Source organism: Coffea arabica, chromosome 2e (assembly GCF_036785885.1).
Source record: "Coffea arabica cultivar ET-39 chromosome 2e, Coffea Arabica ET-39 HiFi, whole genome shotgun sequence".
Taxonomy (NCBI): domain Eukaryota; kingdom Viridiplantae; phylum Streptophyta; class Magnoliopsida; order Gentianales; family Rubiaceae; genus Coffea; species Coffea arabica.
The window spans coordinates 76,450,154-76,478,083 of record NC_092313.1 but is presented as its reverse complement, the minus strand read 5'-3'; the positions used below and the strand labels follow the sequence as shown (position 1 = coordinate 76,478,083).

General features: G+C 37.8%; 2 protein-coding genes across 5 annotated transcripts; both read left to right on the top strand.

The window, feature by feature from the left end:
- The first annotated feature begins 211 nt into the window (after window positions 1–211).
- On the top strand, window positions 212–18,750 carry LOC113733333 (uncharacterized). The gene is made up of 16 exons (XM_027259683.2): window positions 212–705; window positions 1,460–4,141; window positions 5,081–5,534; window positions 6,172–6,400; window positions 7,708–7,872; window positions 9,224–9,496; window positions 9,578–9,823; window positions 10,636–11,025; window positions 11,126–12,514; window positions 12,648–12,704; window positions 14,208–14,636; window positions 15,343–15,566; window positions 16,372–16,505; window positions 17,579–17,836; window positions 17,909–18,087; window positions 18,188–18,750. Exons 1-16 carry the CDS (start codon window positions 294–296, stop codon window positions 18,287–18,289), a joined length of 7,623 nt encoding a protein of 2,540 aa, XP_027115484.2. The 5' UTR covers window positions 212–293; the 3' UTR covers window positions 18,290–18,750.
- A 3,456-nt stretch (window positions 18,751–22,206) lies between these two features.
- LOC140037129 (uncharacterized) lies at window positions 22,207–27,359 on the top strand. 4 transcript variants are annotated; one of them, XM_072081281.1, is made up of 4 exons: window positions 22,207–22,569; window positions 23,097–23,319; window positions 24,068–25,045; window positions 26,658–27,359. In XM_072081281.1, the coding sequence occupies exons 3-4, from the start codon at window positions 24,099–24,101 to the stop codon at window positions 27,139–27,141; spliced, it is 1,431 nt and encodes a 476-aa protein (XP_071937382.1). In that variant the 5' UTR covers window positions 22,207–22,569; window positions 23,097–23,319; window positions 24,068–24,098; the 3' UTR covers window positions 27,142–27,359. The 4 variants fall into 4 exon arrangements, with proteins under 4 accessions (XP_071937382.1, XP_071937381.1, XP_071937384.1 ...); XM_072081280.1 differs by lacking the exon at window positions 23,097–23,319 and having other exon boundaries at window positions 22,209–22,569; XM_072081283.1 differs by lacking the exons at window positions 22,207–22,569; window positions 23,097–23,319 and adding an exon at window positions 22,589–22,677.
- The last annotated feature ends 571 nt before the right edge of the window (window positions 27,360–27,930 follow it).

The window sequence follows — 27,930 nt, the reverse complement described above, 5'->3', positions numbered from 1 at the left end:
TATTTAAATATATGTTTTCAACATAATTACATTTATAACTATCAATATAAAATTATTTTATAAAAAATATTTAAAAGATTAAAGCTTGCTTCAATAATAAAATTTTTATTTAAAATATATGACCATAAATATTGCAATTAACTTGTATGAGGGTAAAAGAAGAACATTTTACGAAAAATATATTTCCTATTTAAATGATCAAATATTAGAATGGAATGAATAATTTAGAAAGGCTCAGGCCAGTCGGGGGATAGAGGAGTGCCTCTTGCAGGTGCTTATACACACCGACCACCATGGCAGAGAACGGCGCAGCAACCAATTCTTCGTCTCCCCCACTATTTGACATTGCCCACCACTTACCTCTCCGTCTAATTAGATCGGAGATCATCCCTCCGGCCCCGAATCTAACCAATTCAGCCTCCGGACCGGCTATTGACTGGTTATACGACTTCGCCGGCTACACATGGATCGCCTACGGAGCATCTTCTCTCTTAGTCATCTCTCACTTCCCCAATCCACTTTCCCACTCCGAGACCCTCATCGGTCCAATTTTCCGCCAGGTCTTCCAGCTCTCCATCGACGGCACGGGCATTGTATCAGCAGTCTCTTGGTCCCCTGCTACACCTTCCGCTGGTGACCTAGCTGCGGCATTGGATAATTGCATTGGAGTATTCTCTTATAATTCCGATATTCCTCCTTCTAATAGTAAGTTCAAATGTTGATTCTAATGTCGCTTGTAGAATTATTCGGATGTTTTCATGTTTCGTATCTTGAAATTGCAGTTTGTTGTTTAAATTGGTTTGGAGACCAAATATGTTTTGTGAATATGCTACTTATAGTAGAGAGTTACGGAGAGAAATCCAGATTTTATTGTCCTCTCTAGCTTAGATCGTGAATAGTCCATTGAAACATACGGGGTAACGGTTTCTACCTTCTGACTAGCTGGTTATCTGAAGCGGAGACTTAATTGATTTGACATGAAGACTCCTTGCTTTTATTTAGTGTAATTGGATTTTAGGACAATGAATGCCATAGTTTTAGTTACTGAGATCTGAAACGTCTCCTTGTTGACCTTTCTAGCTGGGGCTAGACAACATTTACCTTATTTTTCCGTTTATTTGTTCTTTAACTTTATGAAGTTGCATCAAAAAATGGAGACCTGAGGGACACTGCAAATTGTGTTGTCAAGTATCCTCTTACGTGCTATGATGATCTGATCTCTAGAATAACTAGTAATGAGTAAAAGCATTTACGATTGGAGTTAGTGGATTCTATCTGTTGGGATTTCTGCTGCAGAATACTGGTTCATGCAACCCGATAATCGGATGCCTTATCCTCCATTAATAATTAACTACTTTGGTTTTATTGTATGGCACCTTGCTTTGACTATTCCCAATTTTTTGGTCAACCGTGTCTTGCTCCCTTGATTGTGAGTATGAACTTCTTTACTGATATTCAGGTTCTTTTTGTTGGAGCCAGAGTGCAATTCTTGTACAATCTACCAAGGCAGAGGTGATACAATGGACTGTTTCAGGAGATGGGATAATTGTAGGAGGCATTGAGATAGTCTTATGGAGAAAGAGAGAGAAATCCTGGGAAAGGGCTTGGAAATTCAAGCGAACAGTGCCTCACACTCTTGTTTCTGCTAGCTGGTCAATTGAAGGACCTCTGGCAACAGCTCCTTTTGGTAAATTGCAGGTCGGAATTTTGTCTTCTCCAGTAAATGAGGCATGCAATTCTGTTGCGGTGAATTTTGGCCATGGAGATTCCAAATTTTTTCAATCTGAGCTTCGTCATCCATTGCCAATATCGATGATCCAATGGAGACCATCAACTGGAAGACCACTAAATGGAGATGTCAGACAACCACCAAGGTTGATGTTATTAACAAGCTGTTTTGATGGCAGTGTGAGACTATGGAGTCAGAGTGATGATGGGAAGGTCAAAAAAGGTGGCAAGGACAGCTGTGATCATGCAATGACAAAGTTATCCTTTCGAGTTGTTGCTGTAATTGAGGTAAACCAAGCACTCAATGGAACTTTAGGCTCCACTGTATTTGTCACTTGGGCTACTGAAATCGACAGTATTGCTCGCCCCCAGTTTTTCTCCCCTGATTATCAATACAATAAGACTGGCTATTGTGAATGGTTAATTGGGTTTGGTCCTCAATTAACAGTTACCCTCTGGGCTATTCACTGTCTTGATGAATTTTCTCCACTGAGATTTCCCCGGGTCACATTATGGAAAAGACAAGAATTAATCAGTCCTCAAGTGGGATCTGGAGGATTGCTACTCAATAAAGTATTCATCAAGAGAAATAAAATGTTTACCCCACCAACAATGTGTTCTTTGCTTCAAGTATTACCCTGTAATTCTCTGGCTCTTTTGCACTCACATTCACAAGCATCACCTGATGCACAAGATAGATCTACAAATAATTGTTACGATAAAGACTTATTATCATCCTGTGCCTCCGGAATTCTGGATATTGATAGTCACACTGGGACTATATTAAAGGTTGTAGTTCATCCTTATCTATTTGAAGCTGGACTTGCTGCTTCTTTGGATACAAATGGACTGCTTCTCTTTTGGTCACTTTCCACTGCTTCTAATGGTGTTGCTGGCTTGCGGACATTGAATCCCTCATGCAAACTTTATAGGAGAAGTGTTTTTTCTGAAACTCATGCAAAGTGCACTAGTTTGGCATGGGCACCTGCTATCTTCAATGAGGTTCGGGTTCTTTTCATGGGGCATGCTGGAGGTATTGATTGCTTTATAGTAAAGGTTATGGACAATGAAGAAGACAAAATTGCTGTCCACCGTTTATGTACAATCCAATATGGCAGTCAAGACTTTGATAGAGGGCCAACTACTCTTAGTTCAATTCCTGTGCTTTCAGCCTGTAATAGAACATCTGTTTCTGGTAGTTTCATGGTAATAGCTGTATGGAAGAACAGTTTTCAGGCTTTGTCATGGAACATAACAATCCATCATTGTGATTTGTTGAGAAACTGTTTCGAGTGCAGTTGCAACATTGGTGATACTGCTGAGAACAATTTGTGGACATTTGAGAGTGATTTTTCTGGAACGAGATACTTCATTTCTATTCATCCTTACTCATCCGTACTTCCTGCTCCATATGATGAGGATATGATTTCAAGTTTTGCGGTGGTCCATCCTAGTAACTTTTTCTCATTTGAAGAACAAGGATGGAGTTCTGCTGATGAATTTAGCCCCAGCTACTCCACATATCACATGGTCACAGGTTGTAGCGATGGTACTGTAAAACTATGGAGAAGTTTGCCTGCAAATTTATCCAGTCTAAAATCACTCTGGGATCTTGTTGGTGTGATTGCTGCACATCAAGGCCCAGTTTTGGCTATATCGCCTAGTGTTTGTGGACGAAAGATTGCAACTGTCTCCCATGCGGGATGCTTAAGTAGTGCAAGTACTGTACATGTATGGGAATGTGTGCACTTTGGGACCGGTGGCAAGTTTATACTAGAGGATACAATATGTTTTGAAGGAGAAGTTGTTGCTTTGAATTGGTTGATGCTGGGCAATGGCCATTTATTATTGGGTGTCTGCTCACAAAATGAACTGAAGATCTATGCTCAAAGACGCTGTGGAGGACAGGATAGTTTGAAGTCAGAAGAACATGTTGAAGGAAATATTTGGGTTTGTATTGCGGTAACTTCTAAATATCCTCTTATTCAGGACTTCTTTTGGGGACCCAAAGCTACTGTCGGGGTTTTACACCATGACTATTTTTCTCTCTTCAGTCCTTTCTCACTCTTGGATAAAAAGAATCTGCTGTTTTGTTGCCCAAAAAGTACTCATCCTTCCATTTTGAATGATGGTTGCAATGAGTATTTGCTCCCTGCTGTTTTCATTGATTCTGACATTTGTGGTACTGAAGGATCATCAGTTGAGGACTGTGGTCAACAACTCAAACCCCGGCCTTCTGTGAATATGATTGCAGAAGATAATCTCCTCCCATTCTTAGATGTGGAGAGGAGTAAACAGAACTTGAAATTTGATTCTCTCATTAATTTTTGGAGCTTATCAGAAGTATCCCAGAAGCTGGGAGGATCTCTATCTGCTTTTCATCCCGAGGCACTTCTTCTGAACATAAGTAAAGGTATTAACGAGTTTATCATAGTTGGACATATTCTGTGTCTCTGTTGATCTCATTTGTCCAATGATTATACCATTGAAGATCTAGAAAATGATTATAGGCTTGATGATCACAAAGAATGGGCTACTGGCAAATCTGCTATTTTAGTGACAAATTCACAGATAGAATTCCTTGCACTGTTCCATAATAGTTGGACCTGAAGTTGAGTTAATAGTGACAAGTTTTAGTTGTGTATCTCAATTGGTTCAGCTTTTCTGTTCCCATGACTGAGTTTTCGTATGCAAACTTTTTCTGATTATTATATGTTCTGTGCATTAATTTTAGATGTTGTAATTTGATGGCAGCTTAACAAGTAGTTGAAGTTGATAACTTGCATGTCCTTGTCTGTTTCATGCTTATTTTCTCCATCTGAAATGTGAAAATCATATCTTACAGAATGCAGATCATTGATGTGCATAAAGAGTTTGATGGATATCTTGTTTCAACAGGTTTACTTCAGCAACAGCAAATAAGTTGAAAATTTGATCCATGGTTCAATTTCTGAACTTGATTTGGTAGAAACATTCATAAGCTGACTTCAAAGATTGTTTAACATGCTCTGTTTTCCTGACTGTTATAGTTTTTAGAGCCTTCTTATCTTTTTCGGAATGGGTTGGGGTGGAGGGTTGGATTTTGTCAGTGCTATATTCTTTATTCCTGCTAATGCAATATCTGAATGTTGGACTGCTGTGGTTATGTTTTACCTCTTTTTCCTATTCTTGCAAAATTTTATTTCCCATACAGCTTACTTCCTTTTGTTACCCGCTGGCTTTTACTTCTTTGCTTAACATGGCCTGCTACGTACCTAATATATTGTACTGTCATTTGTTAATCCTCACTTCCATTCTTATTTGTTGGTTCACTTTGTGTCATAAATAACCATGACTTCATAAATTCCTCCAGGTAACTGGAAACGGGCATATGTGACTTTGCAGTATGTTCTTGAGAACATTGCATCCGCTAAAATACATGGGAAAATGTATTGCTTGGGGAAAGGTGGCCATGTTGTTTCTCAGGTTCCTTTGTCAAATTATCTTGAAGGGCTGCCTTTTTCAAGCTCAGGTGATAAATCATTTCAGCAGAATGGAGCAGCAGATAGCATTGCATCATCTTCCCAGTTTCAGAAAGGAGCCTTTGCATTTGGCTCCAGTTGGGCCCAGAGTGCTAATGCACTCCCCTCATTTTCAGTGAGATCTGAACCTACAGACTTCGTTGATGTTCTGGGAAAACTGTATGAGTCTGCTGGCATAACCAATACTGAAAAGATGCAGATGCATGCTATCATTGATATCCTGCAAGAAGTTATTAATCACCACACTGTTTCTGTTTATGGAAGCCTCGATGAACCTGGTCGAAGGTATTTTTTTTTTTTGAAAAAATTAATATCTTGGAGTTACAGGAACTTGACTTTAATTCCAAGAGAGGCTTGTGTTACTAGAGGTTGTATAATGAACTGTTTGTTTGTCTGCTACTGAATCATATGTTCTTTTTTGGGCAAATTCCGCAATTAGATTGTAATGTGGTAAAAGGATTGCTGTCAGATCACTGTCAGTTACCATTTGCGAATTACTTGGAGACTCTTGAAAGTAGAAATTATGTAACATTTCTTTCAAATAAAAGTTGAGGTGAATCACCATTGTTCTGCTCTGCCCCTCTGTCTCTGTCTCTGTCTCTGTCTCTCCCTTTCCCTCTCTCTCCGTCTCTCTCTCTCTTCAAGGCTGGTTTGGGTGGTTGGATGTTCTGCCTGGGTGTTTAGGTAATCTCAAAAAATTGCCAAATTGTGCTTTCCTGGTACTGTTGCATCCTCCTAGGTTCTTAAAGATGGAAATAACTGCAATATATTTAGTTAAGCTAATATAGTTCTTGTTGCTCATTGATTTCTTTTCTGCGTCATTTGCTTGGTATGACTTAACTCTTTGACCTATAATTCCATTTCTGTTATATTCAATAGCATTGTTATGTTTTTGTTGACGCTGTTTCTCCCTCTTTGCAAGGTTTTGGGTTGCAGTGAGGTTTCAACTGCAATATTTTGCAAAGATATATGGTAGGTTACCTTTGGCAGGAGAGTTAGTTGTTTCATCAGAGCAGATTGGATGGGCCTTTCACTCAGATTGTGAAGAAAACTTGTTTGATTCTCTTTTATCTAACGAGCCATCTTGGCAAGAAATGCGTGATGTTGGTGTTGGATATTGGTATACAAACACATCACAATTGAGATTGAAGGTACCATCTGTAGCTAATCCTACTATCTCTGTTTAATGACATGTTTCTTTTTGCTCTGGATGCATGTACATCGGCATGAACTGATTCCAATAAACACACAAAGTTATTTAGTTATGTAAAACTTTCCAGGTGAAATAAGTATATTTAGCTGTGAGTTGCCTTTTCTTTAGAAAGTTATAAACTTTATTGCTGTGTAGCTTTGTTGAGAGTGAGAGTCAAAGATTAGCTTTTGCAGTCATTATTTGCTATGAAGAGAAAGTTGTAGTACAAGATTTATTTGGTGCTGCATGAGGTTGGTATGGACATTGTGTTCCAGACGTAAGCTTTTTTGTGTTAAACTAGTTCTAGTGGTGATTTGTGAAAAACTCACTGCATTCATCTTGGGATGCTCTACCCTTCAAAGGATTTGCGAAGCAATTTAAATATAAAAATGCAGACACGTTAATTGAAGATTTTCAATTACAAAATGTAACAAGAGAATTCTAAGAGAACTGATGTGCAAAAAAACAAAAAGAAGCACTCTTGACAAGGAAAATAAAGTGTCATGTTGGACTAAGGTGATGGAGGTTTGTTTTAAGTTCTGTTGTTTATTTGTGTATTTGTTGACACTACCCACTCTTATTGGGGTGGTTGTGAGCTACCGGGAATGTTGGAAATGGTAAATGTATCCTTTGGCATCCTTACAGAAAGTAGTTTTTGTTGAATGAAGATTTGTGATATTTGCTATTGTCAATCTTTGGTCGATTCATTAACTGATGATGCTTAGTGTCTTGTCATGGGAGATATATATATATCTTTACCATATCTAAAGGAAGAGGAGGGGGCTTGGTGTAAATTGTTTTTTGTCACTTCTTGTATTTCCTCTTGTATCCTCCCATTGACAAGCTAACTAGTACCACCATCTTCCTTGGGGGAAAAAATACTCAAAATTAATGGTCAAAGAAACCTCCAATAACCGCCAATAACTCCCCCCCCCCTTTCTCTTCCGCAAAAGAAAAAACTTGTATCATTTTCCCAGTAGAATACATAATTGCTAATTATTTTTTTCTTATAATTTTTTCTTTTAATTTGCTCACACATACAGTGTGCCTTTCCCACTAGTGTACGTTATGCATGTACAATCTCTTTGTTTAGGAGGTTTAATATCTTGATTGATTGCTTTATTATTAGGTTTTCATGATTGATGCTATTTTTGCAAAATACAGTAGTACATCATGTTCAGTTCAATGACATTCCTTTTCAATGACGCAAAGTAGTAGTAGAATGTATTGCTTTTCTTTCTTCAGCAATCTGTTCTATGATTATAGATGGAAAAGCTGGCCAGACAACAGTATTTGAAAGCTAAAGATCCCAAGGCTTGTATACTTCTTTACATAGCATTGAATAGGATTCAAGTTCTGGCTGGCCTTTTTAAAATGAGCAAGGACGAAAAGGACAAGCCTCTGGTGGGGTTTCTTTCACGCAATTTCCAGGTAATACTTATGTTGTAATTTTTTTGCTCAACTTCGAAGCACTTTTCAATAAAATGATTCTGAACAGGGGAAAAAGTCAAAACTAAAAGCTTAAGCATTCAAGTCTTGGGTTTGTATTTAGTGAAGTACGTGATCCTTTCCTTTTGATGGGTTTTAATGCTAGCTTTCTATGGCCTTGATCTGAACCTAGCCAAGAAAATAAGGGTAGGGTACAGTTACTTTATTTTCAGTACTGCAGTTGCCAAAACTGAAGCATACATGTCCAATGTTGGTGGAGGCTCTAGTTTCTTTTCATGATTGGATATTAAAAGACGTGTCTCTATTTTGAGGAAAGACTATAAGATTTTAAGAAATCAGAATATGTAAATAGTTTTACTACTTTGTCTCTTCCTTACTTGATGTTGAATTTTTTGGTTGTCTCTATGATATGTGTTCCCCTTCCACCCAACCCCCACAAAAAAAAAAAAAAATCCTAGAGCCTTAATGTATTACTGATTGGCCTGTATCATCAATATTGGAGATTAATTGTTGATGGTTATTAAGAACTAGAAAAGGTGGAAACAAGAAAATGCTTTTGTCATATTAAGTTTCCATTATCTGCGATGTAGTTGGGGATGAAGTTATTTTTCAAATTTTATTATATGCAAGTAGAATTGATGGTAAAAGGAGATCTGTTTCATCAGTGGTAAATCCTGTTTTCTCCTTAATATATTCTTACTTACCAAAAAAAAACTATTTTTCCTTATTTTGGACATGCCTGTTGTAATATTCGATTTGTGAATATTTTTTCAATATACAATAACATTTCTTGTTGTTTGTGTCTTTGGGCAAAGGTTGATCATAGTTATGGGGTTTGGTTACCCTTTATACCTGATCCTCCTCAACTGTAAGTAGTGCAAGAGAATTAGTAAACTTAGCTATTTTGTTGAGCTGGTTCAACCAGCTAGGGGGTCAGCCATTTGCAAATGGACTAGTTCATGCACACCTCTTGCTTTTGCAACTTCCATTGTGATCAGTGGCTTTTCTCCACCATTCTGTTTGGATCATTACTAAATTATCTTGACTCAGTTTTTTCTTTCCTCAACCTACTTAGGCAATCATGGAAAAAGTGATACATTTTAACCATGGAAGTTAGAATACTTCAAACTTTGTGGAGTATTTCACGGGCTGTCGATAACACTAGGGGTTTTCATTGTCTTTGCAAAACTTGGAATTCTTATATTCCACCTAAATAGCCACTTATGAAGTAAACTTTGTCACGTTTTGTTAAGTTACTTAAACCCTGCTAGTTAGTTACTTTTTCTTCTTTTACTATTTTTAAACTCTTATCTGCACCAACTCACTGTTATAGGATGAAAAGAATAGGGCAGCTGCTTTGAAAAATGCTTATGTTTTAATGGGAAAACATCAGCTGGAGCTTGCTATTGCTTTTTTTTTGCTTGGAGGGGATACATATTCAGCAGTGAATGTCTGTGCAAAAAACCTTGGGGATGAACAACTTGCTCTGGTAATTTGTCGTCTTGTTGAGGGGTATGGTGGACCATTAGAGCATCAACTTATTTCAAAAATCATCCTCCCATCTGCAGTTTCAAGAGGTGATTACTGGCTCGCAAGTCTTTTTGAGGTACTAGTTCATCCATATTGATGGGTTCTAACGGTGTTATTATTACTGGAGCCTCATTTCCATTTTCTCTATTGTTTGCAGTGGATATTAGGAAATTATACAAAAGCATATCTTTCAATGTTTGGTGACCAGACAAGTTTAATAAACAAGGAGTCAGCTGTCTCAACTAGTAAGAAGTCTCTTCTGGACCCAAGTATTGGTCAGTACTGCCTGATGTTGGCTAACAAGACAAACATGAAGAACGCCATTGGGGAGCAAAAAGCGGCAGTTCTCAGTCGGTGGGCAGTATTGATAAGTGCTATTGCATTAAGCAGATGCGGGTTGCCTGTAAGTAATCCTTGTGTGTTAAATTATGCTTTCACATTAGACCTGCTGGTGTCAGTTGGAAACTTTTTTGCGTGGGAATGTTACTGCAATAACTGTATAGCTTAGGAAAATTTTGTCCCCTTTAGAACAAGTCTCATCATTTCCCAGTGCTTTCGCTGACCATTTTGAAGCTGAGTATCTATGTTCCTTGTTTCCACATTCAGTTTCAACTTGTAGTGCCTGGAGTGGATGCTAGTTGAGTAACTTGATGCTTCTGAATCCCGAGAGCAAGATGTTTAAACCTCTTGGTGTGATTATTCACTATTCATTGTTTACTAATCAAATGGCCCTTTAATATCTAATCTGGATCACTGTTGTTGTTACAAGCTTCCTGTCCCTTCCAATCAGAAATAGTTCATACTGGTGAGCATGTAACTATCACAAGCATTTTGTTGGTACTACCTCTATCACCTACTCTGTTAGTATGACCTGACTGTAATGGCTCAGGTTCATAGTTCTAGTGGACCATATTGTTGAGACCATACCGCTGATTTAAGTTGTGCACTCATAAAATACTAAGAATACACCCCCCGAATCACAACACAAAAATGGGGTAAAATAAAAGAGCAAGCCACCTCTTCTACCTGATATTTTTGTTTGTGGGTGCTAGAAAGCTGCTGGGAATAGTTGTTCTTTAGCTAATTTATTGTATCGTGGAGGTTAGATGAATGAAGAACTGCAACAGTGTTGTTGTTGTATGTGTATTTTTGTTTATGTACAATATGGGTTTCCATACGTTTAATTCTGGTGACCAATTTTGTTATCATTTGAAGCTTGAAGCGTTGGAGTGCCTTTCATCATGTCGCAATGCTTTTGGTGCGCAAAATCAAGGAACCGTGTTAGAGAACGGTGATGTTGAGCTTCTGAATCAAGTTCTGGAGCTATCCCCAGTTGGAGATTCCTCAAACTGGACATTTTGTGATCTGGCTAAGCAGAAAGAATTACTTGCTAAATCAGATTTGGCTATGCAGTACCTGTCACCATTGTTAAAGGAACATCCAAGCTGGGGGGATATTATGGTACCGTTTGGTGGATGTAATTATATGGAGTCTGCTTACGAAGAATACAAGAGATCTGTTGAAAATTTTTATGGAAAATTAACGGTGACATTGGAATATTTCCAGCAGAAGTTCTCCTTGAATCCTTTCCATCTCATTGACAAGGTATCTAGTTGCCGATGATAAAATCATATTCTCTGCTTACTTCTTCACTTGTTCTGTATGAGCTTGCTAATTATGTTTTTCTTCTGATCTTCTTTTACAGATCGTATTATTCTTGCATAACAATGGCCTTCAATATATTGGATACCACATATTTCGTGTGTGTGGCTCCAGATTCCTATCACCAGAACAATCATGTAGATTTGATGCTTTCCTTTCTCACCCGCACAAGCTACTTTTTAGGATGACTGAAGAAGTCTCGACAGTATCAAGATTTATCGTTTCCAGTAGCTTAAGTTGCTCTCATTTGAAAGTGTCTTCCACCAAGAGTGGAATTGCTACTGAAACTTGTTCTCACTTGTTGGTAGCTTTGGAGTTTTATCAATGGAATCTCATACGGTCATTACAGTGCATAAGAGCCACACTGAAGTTGTTTTTTGGCTCATCAACTGAAGATATCCTGCATATGCCTTTGACAGTTATTGACTTAGCTGAATACTATGTCTATTTTGCATCTTCCTGGAGCCAAATGAACTTGAGTCATCTTGCTCTGATCTCAAAGCCTATTTTAAAGAGATTTAGTCAAGAAGATACTCCTCAGGAGATCTTAAAGGACCTAAACAAAATTCTTTCTGAGATTAGAAAGATTTTGGCTGATGAGTTACCATTGAATGATATCGGAGCTTTTGAAATCAACGAAGAGATGCGACATGAACAAGCTGGAGATATCTTAGTAAAGATACCTGAAGATGATAGATGGCTAGTTATTGTCGTGTCTTTCTGGGGCCAAATTTCTAGTTTTCTTAAGCATCTGCTTGATTTGCTCATCGAAGTACTTGAAGAAAGCTCTTCTGTTCAATCTCCAAGGGGGTTGCCCCTCCTGACAATGCCAACTTTATCTGTAGTTGGACCTGATGGGAAAGATGTACAATTACCAACTGCTGTTTTACCATTTTCTAAGCTATTGGATGTAACATGTTCACATATTTCTTTTTATTGTGCAAAACAATTAGCTTCATACTTGCTGCTGAAAGGAGATACAAGAATTACAACCATACTTTTAAGCACAGAAAAAGATTATTCTGAATCTTTTTCCCAATCCAAGTACTTTAGTCAAAGAGTTGACACTGTAGATATGTGGGAGAATGAAGCTGATTTATCACCACATGAGATTTTCTGGCATATCTGTGCTGATCCGAAAATAATTCCTGGTTTTGTGAAAGAAAATTTGAAGTGGTTTGAGTGCATTAAAAAGAAGTCCTCCAGAGGCTGGGTTGATGTGTATGCAAGTATTCTGAGGGAATACGAGGGTGGGGAAATTGATCGAGAAGATGATAGACTTGGAAGTCCTTGTAAAGCTGCTGGATCACCTGTTGCATGTCTGACCCCAAATGAGCATCCCTTCATTGCTTCTGGGGGAAAAGACACAGAGAAAGTTGTTCCTTTTAAAACTCCTGCAGAAATATATAAGAGAAGTGGAGAACTTTTGGAGGTTTGTGCCTTTTTTTCCCTCGCCCTTTGTCTTTTACGTCACAAAGTATATGATTTATAACCGGAAATTTTGTTGACCATCCCTGAAAGACTGTTACTGAACTGAATGATGTCTAATCTCCTATGTTGGGCAGGCTTTGTGCATCAACTCCATTGATCAGTGTCAAGCTGCTCTTGCCACCAATAGGAAGGTACCACAGACCCTCTACAAGCTGCTTTACCTTTTTTTATGCTGACATATTCTGAGAATCTTATTATAATTTATTATTTCTTTTATTACCTCCCCAGATGTTTTGCCCAAGTTTTGGTTTGCATTTGCAAAAGTGTGAGCTATATTGTATTTAATTAGAGATGCAGCTTTCAAAATGATTATAATTTGAACTCCTCAAAGAGAGCTTTTCTAATATTTAACAAAATAAACATTTCCGATCTGTGAAATACAACAGACAGAAAGACCTATCTTTGGGAAAAATATCATGCCCTTTAACGTGGCAGCTGCTAATTAATCAGAAGACATCATGCAAGGAAAAACTTTGTAGGGGGGGGGGGCTGGTAAATAAGCTGTCTGAAGTATCCTTGATTTCTGGGGTCGTGGACCATCTGTGCAAAGAGACCGTTTATAGCTTGAAGAAGAGATTGTTTGGCATCAATACTCACCAGAGTTGCATTATTGAGATATTCAGAATCTTTTTGTGGTGCCTAGTATATACAAGTGAACCAAGCCTTTGGGCAGGCTCACTTCGTAGAAAAGCTTGTTCTATCTTGCTATTTCAATAGTTCATTTTGGACTTGCCACACTTGGCTTGGAAGCTAAAAAGCACAAAATCTTCATGAACATGTTGATGACGGTTGGAATTATTATAGTGCCTAAGCTCCAACTTTAACGATTCATGTAACTATGCGAAATGTTTCATGAGTAGTCTAAAATGATGGATTGAATTTCAGATCTTGATCATGTGATATGCTGGAATACAGCAGCGGGTTACTTGTTTTCTGTTGTGTTATACCGTCTAATTCGTATTATGTTCAGCCTATATTACACTCCCAAACCTTACTGGTTTTAAGAATGCGTTAAATGCTTTTAGACGATTTTAAATACTTTCTGGATAATTCTTGAAGTTTTCTCAACTATGTTATTCAGGTAGGCCCTTTTGTTTGAACATGGACTAGGGGGTTGTTGGCCCTTTCTTGATCTATACCTACTAGTCTTCTTTCTTTAATTTGAATATGAGTTTTCTTCATGAGAAAGCTAAAGGGTTTTTTGGGGATTTTACGGAAGTAGTGCGTTAGTTTCTAAGGTTTGGTCAAAAACTGATAAGATAATTGACCGGCAATGAAGCCACATAGTGACTCCGGGAAAAGTTAGTACTTTGAACCTCTGCTTGTACAGATGCACAGGTTTGTTACTCCGTAAAGAAGTGTCTCCCAGTGTTGTAATTGAATGAATTGGCTGTTTTTTATTTCGTTTCAACATAAATACAAGTGAGAGGGGAATGTCCTCAGAATTTAGAACGTAATCTGCCATGAGATAATAGCTGGTAATTAAGTTTTTCAGAGCTGCTGCTTTTTAGTAAGTAGATTTGCTTTTACTTGCAATTCTGAACTGTTATTTCTTAATCTGAGTGTTTAATCTGTCCAAATCTTCATTTACTTTGTTCTTTTGTGGTATAAGAAATGCCTATCTTTAAATTTAGGGGATAATATGCTTCAACTTGGAAGATGGGCTACCTTGTGGAGATGAATCTAAATATGTCTGGGCAGATGCTGACTGGCCCCACAATGGGTGGGCCGGATCTGAGTCTACTCCTGTCCCAACATGTGTTTATCCTGGAGTTGGTCTTGGAAGCAGAAAGGGAGCTCGCCTTGGGTTAGGCGGCGCAACTGTTGGTGCTGGCCTTTTTGCAGAGTCAGGTAAAGAGCTAAAGGATGGTGGAGCATTTGGACTTCCGGGTTATTCTGGCATGGTTGGATCCAGCCTTGGATGGGGGGTTCAGGCAGATTTTGAACAATTCATTGATCCAATTCCTACTGTTGGAAGTGTGAATGCCAGTTCATTCTCAACTCATCCTTCAAGGCCACTCTTCCTGGTTGGTTCCAGCAACACACATGTATATTTATGGGAGGTAAATGTCTTCTACCAAGAGTTGGTGTCTATGAATAATCTGGCTTGCTTTATCTTACTTTTAGGTTTGCGTTACCATCATATCAATTGGTGAAGAGTTGGCACCACAAGCCATATATTGCTCTAATGTTAAATGGCCTCCAGTTCCTGTAAATGTTTAAGTATATTTTTGGTCTAGGAGGATAGTTGTTGCAGTGCTGAGTGTAGGGTGTACAATCCTGTCCTCTACCTGACTTAGAAAGTAAGCAAGAATTGGCTTATATGATTCCTTCATCTTCCATGTCTGGACTTGTCAATGAGTGATACTTGTCCAAGCTCCTTTATTCATACAACAGATCTTTTATATACCTTCATTATGTTGAGCCTTTTTGTATCTATCCTATCAAAATTTTGCTCAGGATCTTCAGAGAATTACACAATTAAAAAGCCCATGATCATCAGGATCTGTTAAAGCTTTGTCAGTGGACTTTTGGGTGACCAATTCCTGCATTAGTCGAGAATAGGCCCTTATTGAACTAATTTGCACTAGTTAATACTCTATTGCTTCATTTCCAAGGATTAGAGATTTGGAAATAGCACATTTTTCTTATATGTGCTTAACGTCCTAGATATCAGAAGTTTTCATTTTTGATTCATCTTTTGGAAATTTGTTTTTCTTTTCCCCTTCTGCATAATTTGTAAAAGGTTGTATAAATTGTGATGATCAGTTTGGTAAGGACAGAGCAACTGCTACATATGGGGTGCTTCCTGCTGCAAATGTTCCTCCGCCGTATGCCCTTGCATCCATCTCTGCTGTAAGGTTTGACCACTGTGGACACAGATTTGTGACTGCTGCACAAGATGGAACTGTTTGCACATGGCAGCTAGAAGTTGGAGGAAGGAGCAATGTTGGTCCAACAGAATCCTCTATCTGCTTTGACAATCATACATCGTAAGCACTCTAAGTAGATGTTTCTCAAGAAAAATCAGTTGTTTTTTTTTTTCATTTATTCTATGTAAGTAGCAGAGTTCTATATCCTTCCTTTAGTCAGAATCTTTTTAGGCAGTAGTTACCTCTCATAGGAACATGAGATTGTCATAGTTTATCATGATGAATTGCAGATCTTTGATGATATCAAAGGTTGGTCTTGCTTCCTGAAAATAATGCCTGGTTCATGCAATAACTTTGAAAAGTATGAAGATTAAGTTTTCAAAACCAAATGAATAAAAAACATAAATATGTCGATATTTGGAAAAGAAAAGTATGGGACACTGCCTGTAGGAAACTGAAGGGAAGAGAAAGAAAAGAAAATCTATCTTGTCATGATGTTTCCTTGATAATGGAAATTAAAAAATTAAAATGTTAATATAGCATCTGGAAGCTGAGTGCATAAGGAAAGAAAGTAAAAAGTGAAGTTGATTTCGAAGTATTTCTAGTAGGTTTATAAGATGGCCTTCCCTTTTCTTTCATTTCTTCCCAAGTATGTGCAAAAGAAGCTCAACTTTGGATAATATAATCTATCTATTGTTTTTCCACCATCAATGAAAAAACATGGAGGACTGAATCTCTCTATTCTTCTTCTTTTTCTTTTCTTTTCATTTGTTTCAAAGCATAGTGTCAACAAGTTGTGTGCACTTCCTTTGCCTCATGCCTTGACAGGTAGTTTTAGATTTGAGATCTACCCTGGAAATGCAATTCATATCTGTGATTCTTTTCATGTAGACATTTGGTAAACACTTACCATCTATCTTTGCAGGGATGTCACTTATGTTACTCCTAGTGGGTCAATCATTGCGGCAGCTGGGTATAGCTCTACTGGCATCAATGTGGTTATTTGGGATACACTTGCTCCGACAGCTACTTCCCGGGCTTCTATAATGTGTCATGAAGGTTTTTTACCTATTGAATTTTTAATTTAGTTGGAAAAAATCATTTTTGAAGTGTTTTTTTTTTTATTTTTAAATCTTAATGTGTTGGCCCCATTCATAAAAGCATGCGCAAATTATAATACTCCTCTTGAAGGATTATGAGCGTAACAAGAATGTCTTTCTGGAGAAGATTTGTATTATATGCTGCAGAAATTAAGGGGAGGTTGGCTGTAGTTCTAGGAGCAAGAGAAGAGGTCCTTTTACTATCATTAAACTGAGACGAAGGTCAGTTGAGGATATATGTGGTTCAGTATGCTTCCATGATTGAATTAGAGGGAAAACTGACTATCAGTACCCCAAAAGCCATTCAGTTGGTGGAGTGCATGAAGTCTTTGTACATCTTTCCTCTTTCATTTGCCATGGATAAGTTGATACTTTAGTGTGAAAGAGGACCCTTGTTGATTGCAAAAACATCCAATTAACTCTTAGTGAATATTCAGTAAGAAGTAAGCGAAGTTCACTTATCCATTACATTAGGGTGACTCGAGAAAGCTTGAAAGGGAATTCGGAGAGCCCTTGATAATTTCTAAGTTCATATTCTGTATCCTGGCGGATTTGTAAGGCATGCTAGTGCTTGTATGGTAGGCTATCTGAATGTTAGTTGTACTGAATGCTTCCTGCCCTTCTGCAGAGTTTTTTACTCTTACTGATGGTAATTTGTGCATCCTGCTCGCTATCAACAGTTGTTCCATCAAGCATTGCTATGGGCAGTAGATGCATGCTTGAGAGCTAAATGCATTCGTTAAGGAAATCAAAGTGGTAGAAAGGAATTCGATGTATTTTAAAACAAGAAACCATAAAATGGAAGACAATAACAAAAGGAGCTCACCTTCTGGTAAAATAGAAATCAGTATCTCTCAGCTTTCTGTCTGCTCTGTGTGACTTTTTCTTCTGCCGAATATCTACTCTCAATTTGCATATTTTGACATGCATTAGAAAAACTTAATTTCATTCTCCTATAGCGATTTATGCTTAATATTTAAAGTTGATGATGACTTGCATGCTAAAAAAAGGATGGAAATTGTGCGATTTTAGGTGGTGCACGCTCCCTTTCTGTCTTTGATCATAATCTTGGAAGTGGTTCTGTTTCTCCCCTTATTGTCACGGGTGGAAAAGCTGGTGATGTTGGACTGCATGACTTCCGCTACATAGCTACTGGAAGGACAAAGAAGCACAAGCATACAGACAACATTGAGCAAAATGTCAATCTGTCTTCCACTGAAGACATGCACAACAAAACTGGAGACCAGAACAGAAATGGGATGCTCTGGTATATACCAAAGGCACATGCAGGTACTGTAGATGTTTGTATAATTTCTCCCAGTGAATGTTATATCATCTTCTGACTTGGATTCTCTTGTAAAGCGAGCGTGACCAAAATATCTACCATCCCAAATACAAGTTATTTCCTGACGGGAAGTAAGGATGGAGATGTAAAACTCTGGGATGCCAAGAGGGCCAGATTAGTATTTCATTGGCCAAGATTGCATGAAAGGCACACTTTTCTGCAACCAAGCTCTCGTGGTTTTGGAGGAGTTTTTCGGGTAATTCTTTAACATGGTCTAAGCTTTTCTTCTGGAAGTCAATCTAGTGACTTGCAAGTTGTGATCATAAAGTGAAGCGACATTTGATCCTGTTTTGCAGGCGGCTGTTACTGATATTCAAGTTGTTTCTCATGGTTTCCTTACATGTGGTGGAGATGGTACCGTAAAGTTGATTAAGCTGAAAGATTTTTCTCACTTCTGAAAAGGTAACATGGTTCCCCTGGAGGAATTGTAAAATAAAGTTTTGACAAGATAGTCTTTGCTGTTGAAGAAATGTTGCAGTATTGAACGTCTGTTTTAGAACTAAGACGAATACCCTTGTTGGGCACCTCTGAAGTGGAGTTCCTTCTTGCTCCAAAAATGATATGTATATTCGTATCAGGTAGCCCTTCATCAGTTTCATCTGTTGAAGTCATCAGTCCATGAAATTGGCCTTGGGGTTTGAGCCCATGTACATGCGTTTTTTGTTTCATGTGGTATATAGCCTAAATAGTACTAAATGGTGATTTCCTCTTGTTAGATATGTAATGTATAGTTGCATGTACAGAGATACCTGTACGTTGAGCAACCGCTTCAAATTTTGTAGATGTATTACTTGTGTATGGGCTAGAACCTAGACTGATGTAATTCTGTAAAGAGTGCAATACAAGGGCTCTGTGGTCATCCTTCCGTTGTTTCCCTTTCAATATATATATATATATATATATATATATATATATGTATATATTATAGTAACGATAATATTTCGATAATCTAATTTATCCTAATTTACACGGAGGGAGTCTAAAGAGACTGTGTAGAAGGGGATTTTAATAACCTAATCTATCCTAATCTATAGGGAGGGGAGACTGTGTCTAAGGGGATTTTTATAATCTAATTTATTTTAATTTATATGGAGGGGAGTTTAAAGAGATTTTGTATAAGAGGTTAATAGGTATAAAAATTTAACTAGATCAAAGAGGTGTTCTGACGCTTCTTTTGAATTCAGATAAGGTTTGAACTCTCGACCTACAATTTATAAAGGGATTCAGTACATATTTGGTGGCCACTTGAGTTGAAGCTCAGTGCTTGGTTTTCCTTTCAATATTGTTTAGGTGTTTTCTTGCGATTACAGCACCGGAGGGAGTTGGCAGTGTCTTTACCTTCTGAGGCACCTTTGACTCTGGGGTAGTTATATTGGTCTTTTTTTTTTTCGGTAAAAGTCATGTTTACTAGTGCACACACAGTTGAGTACAAAATGCATGGCATAATCCGGAAACGGCGGTGGTGGCCAACTGGGGCTTACTCTCCAGATGGGAAAGTAGAACATGAGTCAAAATATAATTGTAATCTGATATTATTTTATTTAAAATTGACAATTCTTTTTTACTGCTAGAATTTTTGTTCGCTCGGAGAACCCACAATACAGTAAGCTGATGTATTCCATCCTGAGTGTATCATGTATGAGGTGTCTGTATGTCATTCAGAATTCAGGATTTGGGGTAGTAGCGGAAAAACGAGTGGGAGAAAATGCACATTAACTTGATAAAAGGCCAAACACTACACGTCAAAGAAATCCACGCTCGTCCCTCAAAGTCTAATCCGAAAATTAAAGAACTTTTAGGCCTTATTTGAATTGCAATTTTTCATCAACAAATTTTTATATTTTTTCATCTGATGATGGTCCACCTTCCTCTCAGGAGGAGTATCATTTTATTAGCCAGCCAAAAAAGGTTCTACTCTGCAATATTTATATATATATTTTTTTTATCGCAACGATAGATGTCATATAACCTAATCTAGCCTAATCTAAGGGGAAGAGAAGGGGGTTCGATGTGAGTACAGACTCCATCGATGAAGGTCAATTAAGACCGGCATAAATAGTGACAAATTTGTGGGAGACAGGGATTGAACCCCTGACCTCCAGCATCACCTTTAATGGTGATGACCACTGGACCAAATGGCCAGTGGCTGCAATATTTATATATTGTGCCGAACTTTGGCGAAGGAGGTCATCTTGTCAGCTGAGTTCAGCTTGGAAGTGACACGTACAAAGCAGTCCAGAGCCGAAGAAGCTTTAATTGTTGCGGCCTTCTTCCACGTAGCCGTCAATTTCGTGGGAAATGCGCCCCACCTAATTTGACACGATTTTGATGCGAACATAATTGATAATTGAATTGGTATAAAATTCATTATATTAGCCCCTGAGATCGGCTCGGCTGGTGTTGGGGTTGCCTCGTTAGGTTCTGGTATCGTGTGGTTGTAGTTTGATTTCTTCTATCGTCTTATGTATCTTGAAAAGCGGGTGGACAAGTGCGGAAAAAATTAATCCGAAAGGAATACTTTCTGTGATGATCAAAAAATAAATAAATAAATAAAATTCATTATATTAAAGACATGTTAATTTACATTCAAATTGTACCGGTTTAAACGATGAAGGGAGCTGGACAGAAGCTCAACTACTTAAGAGGCTCGATCCCAATTTGGTCCTATTTTTACCATGGGCTCCCACTGTTTAGTGTTCTCTCCTGCTCCCAGTTTTCTTCCCTAATCCTCTTCCTTATCCTTTTAACCCACTCTCCTTTCTTTGGTCGGTATTGCCGACCTTTTTTTCTGACAATTTTATCATTCTCCAGAGAATATTAGACAAATTGAACAAACTCATTAGCGACAGCGACAGCGACAGCGACACCTCCCATCCAAAACGGATAATGTCAAAGACGGATAAACCGATAATTTTCACATCAACCCGCAACTAATCACTGTCACAGGACTCTTTTTTTGCTTATCAATTTTCTTAAAAGTGCATGCCTACGGTGTACGTCCTCCTCCTCATCGATCAAAAATATACATTTGCATCTAGCTTTGATTTGATCCAATTGTGGCTCATTAATAAAAATTGTTGACTTCGACTTCCTACTAGTTCCTATCTGAGTCCATCTTTTGACGGCTAAAGTAAGCTTCTTCATTAACGCAATTGCATTGCACTGGTGGTATGTTTGCGTTTGATGCAAGCAATATATATAGATATATGTATATGGGGTTATTACGCATAAGATAAGTGTAATCCAGATTGATTAAAACCAGAGGATAAAGGGAATATTAAAATGCTTTTGCTTCTCAGAAAATGCAGCATGAGGAGTTGAAAGTTGTGATCCGAGAAGAAATTAGTAGTAAAAGCATCAGAAAAGGGAAGGGAGAGGGTATGAAATTATGCGACTAGCGAAGGACCGCTTAATTACTATTGAGGACTCAGCCCACGATTGAAAATTGAAAATCAGGCCCCATCCCAAGCAAACAGCTGCGGCATTCACTGATGGATGGATTGATGGACACATATTGCCTGTGTTTTAAAATTCGGACCGGACCGGCCGGTCGAACCGAGCACTGGTCAAGTATCCAGTCCAAGTCATGCTTAAAAACTGGATAAGTAAAAATTCGGTCAAAAATTGGGTTGGATCGAAAAAAACCGGTTTTTTCGGTTCAAACAGCATTTTAAAAAAAAATTCAAAATTTTTCAATATTATGTTTTGATCCCTAGATTGTTAAAAATTATTAATATACCTCAAATATTTCATACTTTATCAATATTTTCTTAAAGTTTGATATTATTTTTCAATTAAGTCAATAATTTTAATTCTAAACTTGTTAATACTCATTAAATAATATAAATTGTTACTTTATTGTTCTAAGTTTTTTGTATTTTCTTGTTAAATATATTTAAAACATCAAATATATATGAATATACATTTATTAATATTTACATGTTATTAGGTATTTTACATATAATATTTTAATTTTTAAATAATTTTTATTTAAGACGTGATCCGGTTCAATCCCTATCAAACTCGATTGAATTCATTAACCCTTGAACCCTGAAGTTGACCGAGTCGATACCCGGTTCGGTTCTCAAAACATTGAATTATTGCTTACCTTCTTCTTCCTAGTCCTAATCCTAATCGTTTTTCCTTTCCTTTTACTAGTCTCTGGTAATTACCACTTGGACCCCACAAATTTCCATTAGAAACTTATTTAAAGCAAAAAAAAAAAAACCCAATACGATGAATTTAACTTCTCCCCTTTTCTCCAAAAGATATATCCAGATTAGAGATGTCCTCCTTGGCAAACAACATACAATGTCACATAGATAGATATGGATGAGGAACCAAAACGAGGGACAAGTCATCGTTTTAAGCCCAATGGAAGAAGAACAAAGGGGGACTGTGCAAATTAAACAAAATTTTTTGAACAAACCAAAAAAAAAAACCGATAACTGAAAAACAAAAAACTGAAAAAGAGGTCCTCCCTCACTCACTTTCCCTCTTACTCTCTGACAGCGAGAAGATAGAGGAGAGGGAAATATCGTTGCTTGTCTTTTGGACTGGAAACAAAGATAACTGCTGCTCCATTATCAATTGAGATCCAAACCCACTTCCCCCATTTTTTTTCCTCCTCTTTAACTTTTGATTCAATCATTTCCGCTCTTTCATCTCTCTCGCTCAGGTCTCTTTTTCTTTCCATATTTATATTCCCCCCTACATGTATATACGTACATCACTCTCTGCCTGCCTATGTGACACATGCACACATACATACATACATGCTACATATGTAATAATTTTTTTTGTCCCTTTCTGTTTACCAATAAAAGTTTGTCTGATTACAGTTGTTAAATTCTTTTGACATCTTTTTTGGGTTTTGGGGATTTGCTGTTAGATTCCTTGGGCTGATGATGTTATGTGGTTCTTGAGGTTATCTGGTTTATTGATTGTAGTATCAGTTTTGGTTTCTAAATTGGTTCATAATTTTTTTTCCCTTTGGTGGGTAAAGGTGAGGCTAGTTGTACTTGCAAGATATTACCTTTCTTCTTTCCCCTTGTGTTGTTAGCTTTTGGTGATGATTTATCTTTGAATTGGTTGTTTAAATCTACTGGTCTTGCAATTGTTTTAAGTTTTTGTCTGAACAAGTAATGCACCTCCATGTATGCTTTCCTCTACAGATTTAAATAATCCAACTGTAATTTCTCGCAGATTTGATTAACTTGCAGAACTGACAAAAGGACACTTGGGCCATCTATTTCAGCCTTTTTCTAAGGATTCTCATGTTTTGTTTGCTGGATGGTTCTTCAAACTGTTTGGCTTGTGGTTTTCTACCTCAGTTTGTAGTTTTGATGCTAACTTCATAGACTAGGAAGTTGCTTTAATAGCATTCTGTGCACTAGCTTTTCAAGTTCTTACCGGAAAAAAAATAAAGGTAAAATCTTTTTAAGTGCTTTTTGAGACTTGCAACATATTAGAGTTGCTTGGGTAAAGTTAAAACCTTTGGGGATAAGGGATGTCATAATTGGATCTGCAGTTTTGGTTTCGTTAATCCAAATGTCATGGTGGATGTTTTTGACCTCCTTCAAATCCTGGAGGAAGAACAAATATTCACTCTTTATGTCGTATCCTTAATGAGGTGATCTGGAGGGCATAATCCACTACTTTATTTCTGTTTCTCATTTTGCATATTGGCTTTAATTTTTCTTCTCTATTGCTAAGAGGGTTTGTTGACATAATTTCTGTGGAATTTGTTCTTTGGTAATGACTTTCTTGGTTAAGAAGTTGGGCATGAATATTAGAAAGAAGTTTAGATGAAGAGCAATCAAATTTAGTTGTTGAATGCTGCAAAGACTTCTTTTGCAAATGATGTGAAAACGTTGGTAACTGTATTTGTCAATGCTGTTTGGTGGGTTTACATCTGTACTTATTTAGAAATTTCTGTTAAGTTTGAGATCAGGGAAAGGAATTAATTTATGATTGTTTAGATCAGTGCTGAATTACGTTGATTTTGTGTTTTATTTATTCTACATACTAGTGGTTTCTTCTATGCACATAAATATCATAAGACTTGCTTTTGTTTCATGGGTGTACATTACACACTTAGTGGAAGAATCATTAATTATGACAATTTAGCTTGTTATCTTAGAGCATAACATTTTTCTGAGAGAGTATTATTTTAGGTGGTAATATGCACTGAGGAATGGGGGAGTGATGGCAGTTGCAGAAGCAAGGGCTGCTTGGCAGAGAACGGTTAATCGCTGCTTGGTCCAAGAAGATGCTAAGCGAGCTCCTAAATTAGCTTACTGCCCACTAGCGTCACCCTTTGTCAGAGAGGTTGAAGTGGGACCTGCAAATGCTGCTGAGGCACAGGACATTTCCAGTGTAGCTTTCCCCCCTTTCAATCGGAGCACTTCATTTTCTAATTTGTCGCCAAACTCAAAATGGTGGCTGCAGCTTCCATCAAATTATAGGCATCAAAGGGGTTTAACAGATGAACAATTAAACTGCACAGATTCAGAAATGGAAACTTTCCATGGTCGTACAAGCTCAGCCCTTAAAATGCCAGAAAGTGAGGATGGCAGTGCATTGTTTTATGACTCGATAGAGACTGAATCTTTTGTTGATTCTGATTTAAGAATCCTTAGCACTGGTCTAAAGAAGGATACTGAAGTCGGAGACAAGGACTTGACACCTATGAATAAGCTGAATCCCCAATGTTCTCCTAAGCTTGAGGATGTAGGGGATTTGTATGAAAGAGCAGAGATAGGTACATATGGTTGTACAGTTTCCAAGAAAAAAAATGAACTGTTTCCTGATTCTGAATCGCCTTGGATTGGAGATGAGAAAATTGGGCCATGGTGGCGCACAGCTGACCAAGATGAACTGGCTTTATTGGTTTCACGGGGATCTTTTGGACTTATTGAAAATTGTGATCTTCCCCAGCCTCAGAACACGTGTGTTGAGAGGGAAGCTTTTGTTGATCTATGCTGTTTTGATCATGATAGGGCTTGTATCTCTCCTATAGATCCAAAACATCCTGGATGTCATCATGATTTAATTGTCCATAAGCAGAGTAGCATTGCATCGCAAAGTGATTGTCAAAAACAGCGGTTGTCAGTTGATGAGCAATTGCAGTGTTCTACTATTACATCATTAAGGTAATACCTACAGTTTCTTCTGATTCTCTGATGTGCAGTAGTTGATTTTTTGTCATGGTCAACTAAGGTTATAAAGAAATCTTAGTTGTGCATAATCGTTTTAAGAGGGCTAAAACTGCTTTGCCCATTTGAGAAGTTTTTCAATCCCCAACTTGGCCATAGTTTAAAGTTTTATATAGATCAACGCAGTCCAACTTGTCAATATTACATGCAAGTCTTGAGGGTAGGCTGAGATGCAAGGAAACTGTGTGAAAATTCAGCAAATTTAAATAGGCTGATGCTTACTTGAAGTCTTTTTTTTTTTTTTTGGGCCTTCAACAATGTATGGCTTTCTGTTTACCCTTCCTGTTTACGTTCTTTTTCAATTGACATTTGGCCCTCAACCTTTTATATCTCCATCTATTTTCTGTGTGCATGCTTCTATCTGTTGACAGAGTGGAAAAAAACATATATAAGTATTTTAAATAAGCATGAGCATAATTCAATTATTTTGTGATGCTTAAGTGTACTGGGTGTGATCACTTGCTGGTGTTGAACAAGGATTGGGGACTACATTACCTTAGCTGTGAGGGCCATATGAGAAGATGATGGTATTGGTGGGCATGATATATCTGATACCCGTGTAGACACAAATTCCATCAACAAATGGTGAATAAGAAGAAAAGTAGAGAACAGCTGCTCTGACTTCTTCAAACTGCAATTTTGGGCCATGAATAATTATTTCTAACTAGTGGTATAGGCATGATTTAGATAATTGGATTGAGAAAAAAGAAACAAAAGAGAAGATGAAAGTAAAAGGATGACAAGAAGTTATTGGAAGTTACAAATATGGTATTTCCTTTTGTTCGGTAGTTTCTGTGGTAGTGTTAAGAGTACTGCAGAAGTATGGTGAATGATTAGATGTACATATTTTGGATGGAGCAGTGTGAACATACATGTTTGGAATGGAAACATGGATGTGGGTAAAGTATAGGTTGGTAGTTCTTGATAAACATTTTTTTTTTTTTTGGTTGGTAAAAGGTTGTACTGTTTACCCTTTGTAATAAGACAAAAAAGATAATCCAATAAGTTGACAGAAATGTGAACACCACAACCCCTCTCGGGTTTTATATGTAGTAAGATTTTGTTTACGGTGCTAATGGAGATAAGCTTCAAATGATCTATTGTACGATTGTGCTTATTGCTTGTTGTTTCATATGACTTGGGAGTCCTGTGGTATGTGTGTGCATCTCACCGTGAAACTGACTAAAAAGCGTTAGCTCTTAGAAGCTGATGTCTTTTGTAGAGCAGTCTAGGATGCAGTGCTTTTTTTTTTTTTGGTTCTGTCGATGCTCATTTAGAACTCATTTTGTGCTAATTGTCGACGTAAACAATAGGCACATTAAATATATGCCACGCTTTGTCTGTTGGTAGCAGGTTATTGATGAAACTACTGAAGGTTCCTGGGACCATTAAATGAAAGGACCCTTTGCTCTTAAAAGTTAGAAATTGTATCATTTTTGTATATGTGCATTGTTAAAGTGATGGCTTGGAGAGCTAAAAACTCATGCATGTATCTGTTTTAGTTGTCCTCCTTCCACATTAGTCGCTGATACTGCATCTCCTGAAACAGAGATAGCTCAAATCAAGATGCTATACTTAGAAGCATTGCATCTGATAGCGATTCCAGTAAGGCTCAACTACTGGAAGCTCTGCGCCATTCTCAAACACGTGCAAGGGAAGCTGAGAAGGCTGCAAAGCAAGCATATGCAGAGAAAGAGCATGTAGTCAAGCTTGTTTTCAAACAGGCATCTCAACTATTTGCTTACAAGCAGTGGTTTCAACTTATGCAACTAGAGAATCTCTGCTATCAGATTAAAAACAACAAAGGCCAGCCAATTTCAACTCTTTTTCCTGTCATGTTGCCCTGGGTGCCTCAGAAGACCAGAAAATTGCGGAAGAATTGGCAGAAAGCCGCCAGGGGAAAAAGGGCCAAGAGGGGACGTCCTAGAAGTGACATAAGCAGATATGCAGTAGTTTTTGCATTAGGATTGAGTCTTGTTGGTGCTGGTTTACTCTTGGGATGGACTGTTGGGTGGATGTTACCGACATTTTGAGTATACGGGGTGGTGTGGTATATCCAATTTTTCCTTCTTGGTGAGTCAATGTGATGATTGGTTTACGCTAGGGTTGATTGCATGACATTTCACCTCCTGCTGTATCTATCCATGTATTTAGGGTACTCATCTTTAGCTTTGATGAACTCTTGCAGAGTTTGTGCACGTGAATTGATGGATGTTCCGTGTATATATGTATAGATGAGCATATTCTGCCTTGTCATGTTTGTGTTGCTTTAGGTCTGCTTCTTTCGACGGATTAATTCTCAATTATGTGCCAGAAATGAGCCTGAGAGTAGTTTTTTGGGCTATAAGAAAGTGTCACGGAAACGCTCGTTTGCCTGACCTAATATCTGCATGTCTCTACTTCACTCTGTGTCCTTTATTGCTCTGGAATGCTCGAGTAAATGAAAGCTGGATCGTTTCCTGAACAAAAGGACAGTCCATGATTACATGGATCAAAAGAGTAAAAAGGGAGAGAGATTGGAGAACGGAGGAGCAAAAACAAAGAGGTAGAAGGGAGCCTTAAATGCTGTGGTATTTTATTGCCATTGTTGTTGTACTTTGAGCAGTTGCACATTGCACGAGACCTCATTCGCAAATGTTTTCTCTGATACTCCTTCCATTATAGGGAATGTTTTGCATTATAATTCCAGTTATTCTAGCAAGTGGATGATGGGTGTTAAAATCTTGAGCACTCACAGCATGAAAGCGCTGTCCTAACTCCTAATACTTTGGCACCCCCTTTTCTGCAAAAAAGTTTTAGACAAACATTAACCCATTTTTTCT

Excerpts from the sequence above, each read along its gene's own strand:
- LOC113733333 (XM_027259683.2), top strand. The coding sequence starts at position 294 with ATGGCAGAGAACGGCGCAGCAACCAATTCTTCGTCTCCCCCACTATTT. Across the intron at positions 706-1,459 it reads CGATATTCCTCCTTCTAATA|GTTCTTTTTGTTGGAGCCAG; the intron begins GTAAGTTCAAAT and ends ACTGATATTCAG. Across the intron at positions 15,567-16,371 it reads TGCTTTGACAATCATACATC|GGATGTCACTTATGTTACTC; the intron begins GTAAGCACTCTA and ends CTATCTTTGCAG.
- LOC140037129 (XM_072081281.1), top strand. The coding sequence starts at position 24,099 with ATGGCAGTTGCAGAAGCAAGGGCTGCTTGGCAGAGAACGGTTAATCGC. Across the intron at positions 25,046-26,657 it reads TCTACTATTACATCATTAAG|AGATAGCTCAAATCAAGATG; the intron begins GTAATACCTACA and ends CTCCTGAAACAG.